At 39.7% G+C, this 15,621-nt stretch overlaps 1 protein-coding gene across 2 annotated transcripts; it reads left to right on the top strand.

Moving 5' to 3' along the window:
* The first annotated feature begins 6,115 nt into the window (after window positions 1-6,115).
* On the top strand, window positions 6,116-12,108 carry gask1b (golgi associated kinase 1B). Of its 2 annotated transcripts, XR_010331384.1 has the most exons (5): window positions 6,116-7,219; window positions 7,719-7,933; window positions 8,826-9,052; window positions 10,856-11,581; window positions 11,735-12,108. XR_010331384.1 is itself a non-coding variant. In XM_064344573.1 (4 exons), the coding sequence occupies exons 1-4, from the start codon at window positions 6,298-6,300 to the stop codon at window positions 11,061-11,063; spliced, it is 1,572 nt and encodes a 523-aa protein (XP_064200643.1). In that variant the 5' UTR covers window positions 6,116-6,297; the 3' UTR covers window positions 11,064-12,108. The 2 variants fall into 2 exon arrangements, 1 of the variants encoding a protein (XP_064200643.1); XM_064344573.1 differs by having other exon boundaries at window positions 10,856-12,108.
* The last annotated feature ends 3,513 nt before the right edge of the window (window positions 12,109-15,621 follow it).

Raw genomic sequence — 15,621 nt, 5'->3', positions numbered from 1 at the left:
ATTCAACCGTGATTAACCTCTCAAGGTTTCTATCTAGCCCAATGAGTTTTGTCCTTAATTTTGGATAAATATTTGTGAATGGCTTGTTTTTGGCAACTGGCCCAACTGGCTGAGTGACAAAATACACAGGGGCTGATTATAACTTGGGTGGGTCAGTTCAAATATTTTTGATTCATTTTCAAAAATATACATGCACTAACATTACAAACTGGACCGTAAACGCTGTGGACATTTATATTACTACGATAAGTAACACTGTAGTTTGCAGGCCCATATTGTTAAGCAAAATGTAATCATAAAATCTATGACCATTAACACTTGATTTTAGAACGATCTGTATATTGTTTTTACTTACTCAGTGCAATCAAAATCAAAACTTTTAAACAGTTATATTGCATGAAGTTCTGATATACCAAGTTTAATTTATTCCGCTTATGTTATTATTTTATGGTGGCTGTGTTCATTCTATAACTGAAAAGGCATTTTACATTTCAATCAATCAACAATGTGATTGTTTAATGGGTTGCCAGTAAGAAGTCAATTCAAAGTGAACTTCACATCAAAAGGAAAAGTTATTATTCTCCCCTGTTTCTAAAGTTAATATCTTGCAGCTTAATGACCACTTTGTATGCAAGAGGAAAAAAAAGTTACTGCACAAGATCTAATGCAAACCTTCTGCAAATATTGCCCAACAGTGCCGCTTAGTGGCTGAATTGTTTATTGTCAAATTCACAGTGATCCTGCCATAGAGCATCAGAAAGCTGTCACGTGTGAAGCAGTTTTCATTACCCAGGTGAAGTAAATATGAGGTGGAAATAACAAAGCATTGCTTCGTTATTGAGCAGATATTAATGATATGTGCAGACAGGGCACAGCAAAGTGAATCTACTAGCCCAATAAACTCACCCCAGCCTCAGTGCGGTTCATGCTCAGAATGGACCTAAAACCATTACAGTGCAGAGGTAATACTATGTGCATTAAGTTAATAAAAGCAGACTGATATATCTCGAATCACAGGTGTTACACATCAGGAAGGCTGACAAGTCTACAAGGTCAGCACTGTGGTGCATGTACCTACCTACGTTTATTTTATTCAGTCTAGGTTATAATTTAACCAAGTGTGGAAATCTACAGAGATGTGGTTTTTTTTTCTTTTTTCAAATCTCTTATACATATTAAGGGGCCAAATAATCCAACAATATTTGTAATGTTTTCGAATTTCCTCCCATTTCAGCCCACTGGAAACTGGAAAGGTACCCAATTAATGATATGAAATACATTATTCACAATAATAATAATAATAATAATAATAATAATAATAATAATAATAATAGAAAGTTAGAATGACAATATTTGATCTTTGTTGTCTGCAACTGTAAACACAAGTACAACCCTTTCTACAGTGCATCTCACACTTAGTGGTTTATTCATGTTACAGTATACCTTTCACCAGCACAGTCTGCCAATGATAGTCAGCCCAGTGATAGCTATATGTGAATCTGTTGACTGCCATAGGTAATCTGAACAATAGCCTTATAAGCCTGCACCATTTTATACAGACCTGAACTATAAGAAGACTATATTGTCAGAGTGGTGAGGACACTGACATTGTTATTGCCCGAGAAACATTACAGGTATCCATACAGAGCTGAGTGTGTGTTATGCATGACCTTGTAAAGTAACATATAATATAGAGTGAAAATCGCAAACATCTATGGAACGCAAATAAAATTAATATACAAAATACTTGAAAATGCTCTAAAGACAAAAGATCAGAGAAACATTACTTCAGATTACTTTTGCAAGTTATGGTTTCTGGGTCATTATCTCTGATATTTGTGATCTCTGTGAGGTTTATTCATATTTTACAGAACTGATGAGATTAATGAATCCTTCCTGGAATTTATTTAGCACTTTAAAATGCTATCACTTACGCAAGCAGTTAAAAACTTGGACATTTTACAAAGCAATCTTGTATTTGGCAGGAGCAAGTATATAATTTCTTAAGAATTCTTGGCAGCATTTAATTGAAAATAATGCTGTAAGATTACTTGATTATTTCCACTGGGGTAGTTATTCACCAAGAACCAGCATCATGTGATGCATTCCCAATTCCTTCAGTGAAAAAGAAAAGTCAAATGATATGCTATTTCCTGTCAAATGCTACTAAGAAAAAAACCAAATACAACTTTTTTTTTAACTTTAACTACATCATTTTTGACATTATTTCTGCTACTTATGTTGAGTTCTGAACCCTTAGTGTCACAGACTGTATATCCATCTTGTTCTGTTGCCATGGTGCCACAGATTGAAGGTTCGAAATTGCTAGCACGCCCACTCAGCTGACTCATTCTTGCATTTGTGCTTCCTGCCGCGGCATTGTGGTTTCCCACTCTGCATATCAACTGGAGGGGAAAAAAATTTCTATCCCTTCACAACTGATGAGGAATCCAATATGGGTCTTCGTGAAACCACAGTAAGATCTAGCGATCAATCTGGTCAGTGGTCACTTTGGTCAGAATACAATACATCCTTGCAGCTCTGAACCATGAAAAACATTTATACTTGAGAAGGATGAAGCAAACAAAATGACCTGTGTTTCAATTGCTGTACAAAAAAAATGCATTACAAACAACAGCAAGCAGCCAAAAGACTGAATTCCAACATTATAGACTATGACTTGATGACGAGTAAGATTCAGATCAATAGTGCACTCAAACTCTTGAGCTGAAATTTACAGTAAGAGGTTACATTCAAGAGCGTGAAACCATTTGGTCTGAAGATAGATATTTTAAGAAAAAGTTTTAAAAATGAGCCATTGTATTTTGAAAACATTCTGGAGGGCAGTGAAATGCTTTTCTTCATAAAAGAAAATTGAGAGTTAACGTTTGAGATTTGGAGCATGATTTGTTTGCTCCACAGTGCCCCGTCGGGAGCGAGCCTTGATGTGAAGAGATGGACTGATCTGCTGGGGATCTGTTGCAACTCGGGTCTTAATTATACACATCTTTTTCTGAGCAGCTCTCAAATCGCTTAGTAAGCCTCATTTTAATCAGCTGCTGATTGAAAAGCGTAGCTTGAAATCTGTTCAGTAACAGCCCTTGAGGTTTCCAAGGCTGGCCCAGTGCAGAAAGTGCCTTTGCATAATTAGTGTTAGCACCATAGTGTTGTATTTGTACAGTATATTTCAATTCTCATTATACTGAAACACTTTCAATGTGATAATAAGAAAAAAAGCATGAATAAGATAATGAGGGGATCATTTTCCCTGAAAATCAACTTTTGACTAATTAGGTTGGATTTTGGGACCTAGAAAGTTTTGTTCAGTTACATTATATTCTTTAGCTAAATCTTAATTTGGGTAACTTAAGATTCTTTGAAGGGTTTAAACAAGGACTGCTCAGCCCTGCTCCTGGAGATTTACAATCCTGTAGGCTTTCACTCCAATCCTAACAAAGCACACCTCATTTAACACCTAGAGATCTCATTGATGATAGATAGATAAAAAAGGGCTGGGCAGCCCTGGCTGGTTTAAACTGTCTACAGTTCTTTTAACCTTTAGATATCCTTGCTTTCCATCTAGACCAGGGGTGGACAATTCCAGGGCCGGTGTATATGCTGGTTTTTGTTTACCCAAATGACTCTGGCTAAATTAGCCAACTGGCTGTATAAACCAACACTGGTTCACTTGTAGTTAATTTATCAGTTCATATAGTGCTAGGTACAGTAGATGTATTATCTTAGTTTGCTTAAATGTACGATATGCATTCCATGTACATGTTTACTGGAGAAACTGAGGAGCCCTGCTTCAGAGAACAGCAGAGTTGCTCCATTTTGGACTGAAAACCATAAGCCCTCTGGTTACAAGTTCCTTCCCCTTAAACACAGTATCATTCTTCCACCAAAGGCAAGTAAGAGACAAATTTATGTGGATACACAGTGTACTCCCACAGAATCCTTGTCATTGTCAGTGTCCGTTCCTTTCGCAATGACAATGGTTCCCATAACTGGTGACAGAGGCATAAATCAGCCAAAAGATCTGACGGGATTGTCAGGGCTCACAAAAGGATAGGACCCAGCCACAGAGACCAGCACAGAGGCAAGAAAAATAAGTCTTTTCTGAAGCTTTTCATCAGAAAAAAAAGGGGGGGGGGGATAAATTAAACCAAGCATGGCACAGGAGACAAGATGCCAATAAAACTGAACAGAGGGGATCTAGTGACTCAGACAACCATGCAGGAGAATAAGAAGGCCAAGCACTGTCCTGAACAAAACCAGGAACTTAAATACACAGCGAAACACATGCAGACAATTACTGAAGACGAACAGACATGCACAGAATGCGAGAAAAGCAATTGTCCAATTACAAGAACAATTAGCAAGCACAAGACACAAAACTCAGGGAATGCACAGAACTCAGGTGAGAACTAAAACCAGGAAGCAGGCAGCGACTGGCGATCGGGAACCGGCATTGCACAGGCATCACTTAACGAATGGTGGCAGGCATTTGATAACATTAGTGAAGATCAACATGTGTGCACAACCCAAACATGTGCACAGATGTATGGGTCAACTGCAGAGCACTTAGTGGTACTTTAAGCCAGAAAACTGAATTAGAACTGGAATAGCTACTCCTATAATCTGTGAGATAGGAATCAGCTCTCAGCCAGTTTAATGCAGTTCAGTGGTCCAGTGGTTTAGCCTATAATCCAGCCAAGGAGTGAAAAAAAAGAAATCATTTACACAGACACATCGGTGAAGTAGGGACTGTGTTGGTGCCTATCTGGGCAACTGCATGGCTTCTGGGTTAGACTGTAAGAAAGCCTGTGTGGATCTGGACATTCGTTCTTGCTATATGGCAAAACAGCTATATCCCACCTATGACCTCTGATCCTCATAATTAAAATCGAGTCTATTACTGCCTGGTAGGGATTGCCTCTAACCCTAAAAGCAAAAAAGAACAGAAGGAACATGGCAACAAGACCCAAAGTACACTGGCATGGTTTTTGAATTTATGACTTATCCTGCTGTGGATACGAGGATATCCTGTGTGGATATGGAAATTGTTGTGGGGTCCTATATTTAAGTCTAATCTGCAGAAGCAGTGCTTCCAGACAAAGGTGGTGCTTCCTGTTTTTCCATTGCCTCAGTGTATGTCCTAACCTGAAACACCCTGCAATCTTTTTTTAAACTGACATTGTATTTTAGGAATCAATTTTTACAAGCGTTTACTGTACAAAATATTTGTAGTGCTACTACTATCGCCGTAAATACTAATTACAAGTAACAAAAATAATCTTTCTGAAAACAGCGCATAGGCTATACTGGAGCATTTTCTTAACGAAACTTTAAAACAAATACTTTGAAAGGCATATTGCCTTGTTCAGCAATGTCATGCATCAAATTAACAAGCAGAGGGCGCTACGGAACAAATTGTTAAAACTAAAGAGAACATTCAGTTATGTTTATTGACCATTATCCGTAATTTACGAGCTAGAGTGAGAGTTGAAGCGAGTTTTAGTTCTCCTTGTGGACCTATTCAATATTTGCGGGAGGACGCTTTAGTCACCCTTGTGGGCAAATTCTATGTGTATGAAAGCATTCCTTGTTCAGTGTGGCCCACAATATTCTGTAGTAGGGTATTATTTTAGCAACAGCGTCACAAATTATTATTATTATTATTATTATATACAACTCGCAATTTCTTCTGTGAGAATTTGAAACCAATCAGCCTACTGTTGTAGTTATTGATGCTGTTGCTGCTGATGTTGTTTGAGAATATTCTGGCTTGTAAATGTCACTCTGAAAGTGTTTTAATTATTGACTTCACCCACTGTGTTGACCCACACATTCATCCCATTCTGGAAAAAAAAAGTCATATTTAAAAGTTTTATTTCTAACTTCTTTGGGGTATATATATATATATATATATATATATATACTTAAACACTAAAGGTATCCTTTTCCTGCCACATTTTGGAGGCTCGTTTCTTAAAACTACATGTTGGCAAATTCGGCTACATTTTTGCCTGTTCCCGTCCGAGATTATTATCTCAACTGATCTCGCTAACTGTTTGTGCAGTTGTTTCTATTCATTGCATGTGACAAAGACACCCCCTTCTGTCCCGTACTGAATCTGCTGGGACGTGTTGCCAACCGGACACTCCGGCGCATTCACCAGCAATCACCAACGATGTGCATTGGAAATGAGCCTCGGAAACAGGAGTAGTGCACCACCCTTGGAATCTAAAGTCACAGCGAAAAGTGCATCATGTTGGAATATAAACTCTAACGGAGATGTATATCATTCGTCCGGGAGAAGTAAAACACGACTTAATTATTTGGTCTTGTTCATGTTTTCTCAGAATATCTAAGTGCTTCAGGAGATACCCCCCTTCCAAGAGGAACTGGATAATCGCCGGTGTCTGCTTTATATATTTGTTTTACGTCGTTTCTCAAGTGGCATACGTTCTGCCCACGGACAGGCTTTCGGAGAAGTACAAGTACAGAAGGGCCAGAGGAATTCTTACATCTAGGTTTGATGATACCTTACAGGGAACAACGGGCTCTCCGGCCGTTCAAAACGCAAACGTGTCTTATAATATTACACCCAAGTACAACGTGGTTTACATTACTCTCAAATCCAAACGCCGCAAACCGGCAATCATCAGAGGCACAATACGACCAAAATTAAGGAAGAAATCTGTTGGTAAGGACAAGCGAAGTGAGTCCAGTTTTATAAATGAAGTTGCTACTGGCGGTGAAGAAGAAGGAAAGCAGAGACAAGAATACCACAGTGCTTTATCTCGGAAATCCGCAAAAAATGTTTATTATACACTTAAAAACATTAACCCGGACACTAGAGACACTGAGTCCCATTATAGTGCTATTAGAATATATAGCGAAAGGGCTCCGCCGTGGTTCAGCAAAGGCGACATTGAAGCGCTGCGCTTTCTTGCTGATTGCAAAATTTCGGGAATCAAAGAGGTATCGTTCACAGACGGTCGGAATGTATTGCTTTTTGAAAGCATGACAGACGCCTCGGCTAACTCACCAGGTAAATATAATCAAATGGGTGATAATGCCGTGTGCCAGGGACGTTGTGCTCTCATCAAAAGACCGCTGGACACGAGTGAAGTTTTCGCCTTTCATTTGGATAGAATCCTGGGGCTCAACAGAAGTGTTCCAACTGCTTGCAGGAGGTTCAGTTTTTTTGAAGGTATTGAAATTTATTATCACTGTTGCAACCCATACTCACACTGATAAACAGGTTGTTAGTTTTTTTCTTTTAAATGCACATTCATCCTACAGTTCTATGCTAATTCGCTATGCATTAGCGCACTAAGCATTAAAATATACAGTATATTGTTTCCAACATTACCATAGCGTTTGCTGTATATTAAGGCCTGACATGTGTCAAGAGCGCTCTTATCATTATATCGCCCTTAAGGCCTGTTGTAGAAGTAGGCTAAACTTGTATTCGGACAGCTCAAGGTCATGACTTGTGACAATGAAATGTGTTGAGACATAACCTTGGAGGCGATATTATCATACTTAACGGGTGAATTATTAATCTCCGTCACTAGAGAGCTGGTCTTAAAGGTCCAAGGTCTTTGCACGCGCGTGGACCAGATGGGTGGCCTCTTTGCTGCTTTTAGCACAGATCAGGTATGATTTACAGTAAAGTGATTTTTTTTTTTTTAAACGCTGTTTTCCAGATGGTCAACCCAGCCCAGTTGTTCTTTGGGACCCCACACTCTCTCCAGCGGACAATGAGGCCCAGTCCTCCATTCGAATAACCTGGGGCTCGTACCAACAGTCTCTGAAACACAAGTGCTGGCACAGAGGCATTGTGCCAAAGGCAGAGTCTGGGTGCTCTAGTATCCATCACTATGAATGGAGCAGACTGGCGCTCTTCGACTTCCTGCTACAGGTAATCTCTTGGAATGTCACAGTACACACACGGTATCATTGGTGCCACTTTTTTGTGTGTGACCTCATTTTTAAAATAATGTCCCACTGGAGTGGGTGAAACATCTGGCCAGTGCTGGCAACGCTGCTGTAAGGCTGTAGGCTGTTAGGTTACCGGCCGTGTGCTCTACACAGTATAATGTCTGGTGTTAATTAAACTCGAACAGTGTTAATTCAACGCTTAACAGATAACGTTTAGTCCCACTCTGGAATGTGTTATCTGTTAAGAGCTGAATTAACACTGGGCATTTTACTGTGTAGCCTACTTACCATGCAAACTGTTGATGGTTTGTTCAACTCTCAGTTAATGAAAAAGTCAAAACAATGAAACCTGTGACATATGTAAGAAATGTATGTGTAGTATGAAGGAATACATTGGTTTAGTGGAATAAAGCACATATACATGTTTTGTTGTTAGCTTTTTAAGGTGGTTTAATACTGACCCATACACACTGTGTGTCTGCATAGGGTCAGTCAAATTCTGTGAGTGCAGAATGAATATTTAGTGACATCTTTTCTATATTGTGTCATCAATAATATTGTGCCATTAATATTCACTCAGGACTGAGAATGTCAGAAGAGAATAGCCTCATGGGATATTGAGTACAGTGGAATTATCATTATGACTACATCAGCTCCTTGAGGGAAATGCATTCCCATGGGCACAGGATACGCATGTGGATCGGATGTTTTTTTTTTTAGACACAGGAAACTTGGAACAGTATGAACCGGAAAAAATAACTCGTTATTGTGAACTACAGTGGACACTACTTAGGCTAGCATAGTCAAACTAACAGTAATAAAAAGGCTTTATAATCCGAGTCTGTATTGTGTTTCTCTCTCATTACCTGTAGGTGTACAATCGGCTGGACCGGAACTGCTGTGGCTTCAAACCACGTAAGGAGGACACCTGTGTGAAGCTGGGACGGCACCTGCAGTGTTCGAACCCAGACAGCGTCGAGCTGGTGCACATCATCCACAGGAAACACGACCCGAGGCGATTGGTTCTCATCGACAACAAAGGCTATTTTGACCGTGATGAAGGCAATCTGGATTTTAAACTACTAGAAGGGATAACGGAGTGAGTAAAAATGCGCATCTAAGTGCAAATTAAATGTCATTTAAAATGTAGTTTTTTTTTTTATAATTGGCAAAATGAAATCATTTTCATTTTTGTCAAGCATTGATGTGCAAATTGAATGTCATTTTAAATGTAGTTTTCTTTAAAATTGGCACAATGGAATCATTTTCATTTTTGTAAAGCATTGAACACAACTTTTAAAAAATGACAATACATTGCTGGTAGTCTCTTTCTTCTATATTCTATGAGGACTTCTATTCTGTTTGTTCTCCCTGCTTTTGTGCGGAAGGACAAGCACTAAATCCATGTGTTGCAAAATAGACCATGTTTCAGATGACAGCTAACTCCCCACCGCCCCAAAGGAAAATACTCACGGTCCCAACCTTTCTTTTCTGTTCAATAAATCAGAAGGAGAAAAACAGCAGGGGAATTTCAACAATGCAAAAGCAGGGTTGCCTCCTTGCGCAGCAGTCCTTTTCTGTTTATAGTTCTATTGCTGAGGTCTAAACTAAAAGCTCCTCCTCGTACCTAATCATTTGCCTGTCTTCTACAGACTGAACATAATTCACATCCTGCTTGTGAAGTTCCATATGAACGGAATAATCACTGCTGATTAGTCTTTGCAACTTTTACAGATACTAATTTTTATTGCATCTGCACCATTTGGAACCCTACTGATCTGATCAGCACCATTTGATCTGTACCATTTGGAACCCTAATGAATTATTTGTTAACAGATTGTGAAATGATGTTGACATGGTGTTGAAAAAGTTTTTAAGAGTATGAGATTTTTAAAACTGATTTTAACAATGAAACCTCAGTCAGCGAGCCAGAGCAAGCAAGCAGGTTAAATCGGCTCATGACAGACTGCTCCAATTGGAAGTCTATCCCGCAGGCACGCCATACTCCAGAATGATTATATTTCCTAGAATTTCCCTGGGTGGGAAACGAGTTTGAGCACTCTGTCAGTGTCTGCGAAGTCCTGCGGCCTGCCTTTGAGAGGAGGTATGTGCTCGCTAAAAAGGCAGATAAATAGTCAAAAAAGACAACCGTATCACGGGTGAACTTTACCCCGGTGTTTAATAAACTGTGTGCCGTTGTGTCACACATATGACAAAAAGCATAATGGAACAAGACATGAACTGGGTGCAAATCCTTCCATGAAAAATGCCATTCCAGCGTTGGGAAATATGCTAGTTCTAAGGTGACATACTGTGGAACCAGGAATGCGCTAACAGCCAAATGAGCTTTGAAAACAGGGAATTACACTGCTGTGTGGCAACACCTCGGGACTTTCAATGTTGATGCTTCTCACTAGTTAATGATGGTGCCAAAAATAAAGTTTGGGACAGGAAGAATTAAATGCTTGTTTATGTCACACATACATTTATCACTTGTGATTCATTTTCACATAATAAAAGCAGGCTAAAACCATTATTAACAAGAAAGCACACTTAAATTCAACAGCTAGCTGCTATCCTGTTGAGCTGCTAATTAGCAGGTGTACAAAATTAGGGCTGAAATGAAAACCTACGCGGTGGTAGATCTCTAGAACTCTAAGGTTGGTTACCACTGCCCTAGATGATGCTACAGTTATGTGCTGCTCTGTGAGGCTGTTGGTCACATGAGTCACTGGCACAGTCCAAATTCAGAACTGGACCGTGGCGTGAATGAGACTTGATAACCTGTAGAATTATCCGAATGTGATCTTAACGGATGACATTGTTTCTCTATGAAATTATGTCATTTAATTGGTTCATATATGTCACCGATTGACCTCATTTCCTGTATCGAACCCCCAAGGCTTCCGGAACACGCTGTGAGCGTCCTGAGGAGCCATCGTCTGAGGGAGCGGCTCCTGCAGTCCCTGTTCCTGGACGAGGTGTACTGGGAGAGCCAGGGCGGGAGGCAGGGCATCGAAAAGCTGATTGACGTGATCGAGAAACGGGCCAAGGTGCTGCTCACGTACATCAACGCCCACGGGATCAAGATCATACCCATGAGCATGTGATGGGACAGCGAGCACATGACAGAACTCTACAAGTACATCCCTACATTTTTGGCTGGACCGCAACAGCGGGGCCAGCCCTACAAACGCGAATGTCTGTGACTGAGTGAGTGATGAAGTTATACCATTGGTCGGCCAAGTTATGAAGTTACACCATTGGTCGGCCGGATCACGTGTGTTAGGTCCAGCCATATACTAGGTTTTGACCTGGTCTTGTTTTTTCTGTCAGCTTTATACCAGGAAATGAATAAAATGCACTGCACTTCATGAAATTTGTTTAGCTCTCTGCATTGCCAAGTGTAGGATTCCATGTGATGCAATTTGAATCTCAAAATTTCACTCTAACACATTACTTTATTTCACATTATTTTTTTAAGTATTACTTTGATATCAGCATAGAGTATGGCGTTTACAGTAAGTCAATTTATCATCATTATTGTAATCCATATAATAATGCAGTTTCATTATTAACTAGTTTAGTTAATTATTAACTAGTTTATCAGTTAATTTGAACAGAAGGTGTATGTTTACCAGATATCAACATACAGTGAGCTCCATAATTTCTGGGACAAAGACATATTTTTTCTTGATTTGGCTTTGTACTCCACAATTTTAGATTTGTAATCAAACAATGTACGTGTGGTTAAAGTTCAGATTCTCAGATTTTATAAAAGGGTATTTTTTATACATTTAGGTTCCACCATGTAGAAATGACAGCACTTGGTATGCATAGTCCTCCCATAAAAATAATAAAAGCGATGTCTTTGTCCCAAGCATTGTGGAGCTCACAATATGCACATACCAGAATATCAGACAGTATATGTCTATCTACTTGAAAAGTCAATGTGCAATATATTTAATTAAAATATGTTTCTATTGGCTATTAGACAGTTGGTAAATTAATTGTGTAGAGAGAAATGTGTGATTGGATGTATTACATGAAAGGAATCTCATTGTAATTTAAAAAAAAATGTTATGTTGTCTTTTTGGACAGCTGAAGTACTTCTTTGCATATTACCTGTATGTCATTAAAATTATTATTATTATACTTTTTACAAAAAGTTAATTTGTTGAATATATCACATTGTTATAATTTAATTGCGAACTAAAAGCACTGCGGTTGACAAAGACAACCTTTTTGAAGGCCATATTTCCATAATCTCAATAGCTTTGTAAGCAAACAATGGTGTCAACTATCCTACGCTAGATGTGGGGTAAATGAAGTGCAAACATCCGCTGTTTATATTTACGAATTTCAGAACCAACGGCCTTGCCTGCCTTTAAGCTCTGAAAATGAACCGGGTGTTATGGTTACTGGTCTCTGGGTCATGACTCGGAGTGTGAGCGTCGCTGTTGTTTTAACCTCTTTAAACCTGCATTAACGCCGCTTCCATGCGTGTTTTTCTAAGGAAGTCCCCGGTTTCCGTGAGAGCCGAGCTGTTCCCGAATGTTTCTCATGGTCATGAGTCATGACCATACTCCGTTTTACTGGGAACAGTGGGGCTGCTTATCAGCTTGAATGTTCCTCGCGACACCGAGAAACAGGGTAGCGAATGCACCAGCTGAGGGAACATCCCCGTGCAGCCGTAACATTGGGAGCGGCGTTTAGAATCCTGCGCGAGCAGCCGCATTATTTTTTATGTCAGCGCACTTTTTGACACGTTCATAACATTCACACGCATAAGAATATTGGTGTTATTAATTCACTATCGCGGACTCGTAAAAAAAGTTTCTCCAACGACTCATGACGAGGCACGTAGGCGTATAGTTGCATAAATGTCACACGTCTGGTTTTGGCCGTGCTTGATTACTTTCTACGCGGCTGTGTATTTGATTCCTTGGAACAGCCTGAAGCAAATGAGTGTTCAGGAGCTGGCAAGACTTGGACCTTGGTGGAAAAGTGTTTTGGAGAGAGGGAGGGGGTGAGGTTGGAGCAGCTGGCCCACTCTGAGGCTCAGATCCAGGAAGAAAACTTCTCTCTCAACAGTAGAGTTCTTTATTCCAACCCTAATAATCACCTCAGTCATCCATGATGTGACTTCTTCCACTTCCTCTAACGGAAAGTGCCCATTACAGTTTCAGAGAAAGAATAAAGGTACTTTTGATTTCACTGTCTTATTGTGAAAAAAAAAAAGCCTTGTAGATTTGCATATAGCTTTAATCTAAAGTGAGCGTACTGTACTTAAAAATGTACATATAGGTGTTAGACATATATAAAATGTATATTATATGACAGATATACAGCACAGCATAATGTATAACTGCCAGACGCAAGTTTTCCCTGGAACATTCCATCAATCACATATCCTCAGTAGCAGTACAACGATTTCTAAGCAGTACGATAATTCACATTGATTACAGCAATGTAAAAATAGCGCTGTGATGCAGTAACACTTGTGAACAAGAATGTTTAGGGTATGTTAGTTCACTCTATTTAATTCTTTGTAAACCATTAGGGTTGAAAATGACCTTCACCATAAAATGCTAGCAGGTCAAGCTCACAGTTGGAAGACCTCTGGCCTATTTCAGTAAGCAGAGAGTGTGGCGCACTGCTTGGCTAACGGGTTCTTCGACACTTTGCCACACATCGGTCAGGAATTTCGCAGGACGGCCTGCTGCCAAAGAGGCTTGTGGGAGTGGCCCAACACGCTCACACCTGGGTGGCAGGCAGGCCCCTGAGAAGAGAACGCGACGTCAGTGTGGATGAAAAGATGAAACCCTTAGCACTAATGTTTAAAAAAAAAAAAAAAAATCTAAGTCAAATGCAAGCCTACAAGAGTTTAGACATAACATTATGCTCTCAAAGTGAGATCAAAGATAAGATTGGGCATGTGTACAGAAATTGTTCTTAAATAGGAAGAAAGCTCACTGAGGATGAAATTTATTCAGAAGAGAATGAGAACAAAGTTTAAAAGGATAAAAACTGTGTAGTTTTGCTTTTTCTTCAAAAGGTTGCAGTTTTACCGCACTGGATTTTTAAAATTTTTTATCAGTGTCTGCAGTAAGCACATTGTGTCCTAGAGGCTTGTAAGTACCGATGGTGTCTACAAGTACAAACAGCTCCTGAGCCAGGCTTTGTGCCAAGGTCTTTTGTTCCATTTCACAAATTGTCAGAAAGAATTTCTGAAGGTATTAAAAGGAGCTATCCAATTTAAAACCAAAATATACATTTAAAAAAATCTAACTGTTTTCTTAACGCTGTTCACCGTTACAAGAATTATGCTTTAATGATCAGATACCGCAAACCATGTCAAATCAATTCAGTCAAAAACACTAAAATACCAGCAATCAGGTTATATGAACCCCAAAATCAGTCAATCATTGATGCACCAATCACTGTGTTCCACTGTGTAGATCAGAGATTTTCATTGGTCAACATGGCACATGGTTGTTCCACCTGTTATGGGGATCATGAGACAAGACTGTCCAATCAATATTAACATACTTTCTACCGGCACCTCCCAACGTATAAACCAGCCGTGCGCTTTCCAAACTTAGTAATGGTCACAAAGATTTGGCACGGTCGTCGGTGGGGCGTCTGGTACGCGGATCTCGTTCGGGTGACGAAGACCTGCCTGGAAAGAGAAATATGTGGCGCTGAGCTCATGATCGCGGGTCATCCTGAGACCTCGGTGCGTGTCTCCCCTGCCCTAAATGGCTGTGGATTACCCCCGCTCGCCCAGCAGGAATGTTGGAGGAACAAAGAGTAAAATAAGCCTCATCTCGGTGTCGTGGAATTGTCGGCATGTCAACAGAGGCCGCTGCTATGGCAGCATTTTTTTTTTGCGCGGAGCGAGAGGGCTTTGCGCGCGTTGGACGTTAGGGGATAAAAATGTTGCGCATCTCATTTTTCAAACCGTAAATAAGAGGCCTGCGAGTGTCCCCGCCACCGAATGGCATCCCAAACATCTGCTCGGGGATATATAGGGCAAACGGACAGTTGTGAACCCGTTATGTCACTGTCTAAATATACTCCCTGTGTATGATGGGAAGGAAATATCTCAAATTAAGGGTAGCTGGTAGGTAAGGAAGCATAATAATCATAATAACAACATCAACACTACTACTACCAACACTACTTCTGTTACTAATAATGATTAGGACAAAATGTACCCACAATAAATACATAACATTTTAAAATAATAATTAAAAATAGAATACATCCATAAAATTAACATGCTGAAAATATCAAAATACAACTGGAGCTTAGTTATATTTGTCATTTGTTTAGATACAGTTAATTCGCCTTTGAGAAGCAACTGACTTGCTTGAGAAACAAGAATAATTGTGTATTAACAGCCTACCATAAAGGAGAGGAGAACATTGTAATACTTTATGTCTTCTTGCGTTCACTGGCGTTCATGTAAACTGTTCCATAATGTGAGACGATAAGAGGAATCAAAGGAAAAATATACTGCAAATCAGTATATGTGGATTTAGTGTAATTCAGAATACACTTCTCTCTAAACTGTATTTCGAAGATAAAGGCATTCGGTGTGGAATACCTCCTTTCTCTGTCCTGCCTCGTGATTTACTAGAGTTCAGTGACCTTATGCATCCT

This window comes from Anguilla rostrata, chromosome 7 (genome assembly GCF_018555375.3).
Source record: "Anguilla rostrata isolate EN2019 chromosome 7, ASM1855537v3, whole genome shotgun sequence".
NCBI classification, from domain to species: Eukaryota; Metazoa; Chordata; class Actinopteri; order Anguilliformes; family Anguillidae; genus Anguilla; species Anguilla rostrata.
The sequence above is the reverse complement of the archived record's forward strand: the minus strand, read 5'-3'. Positions and strand labels throughout refer to the sequence as shown.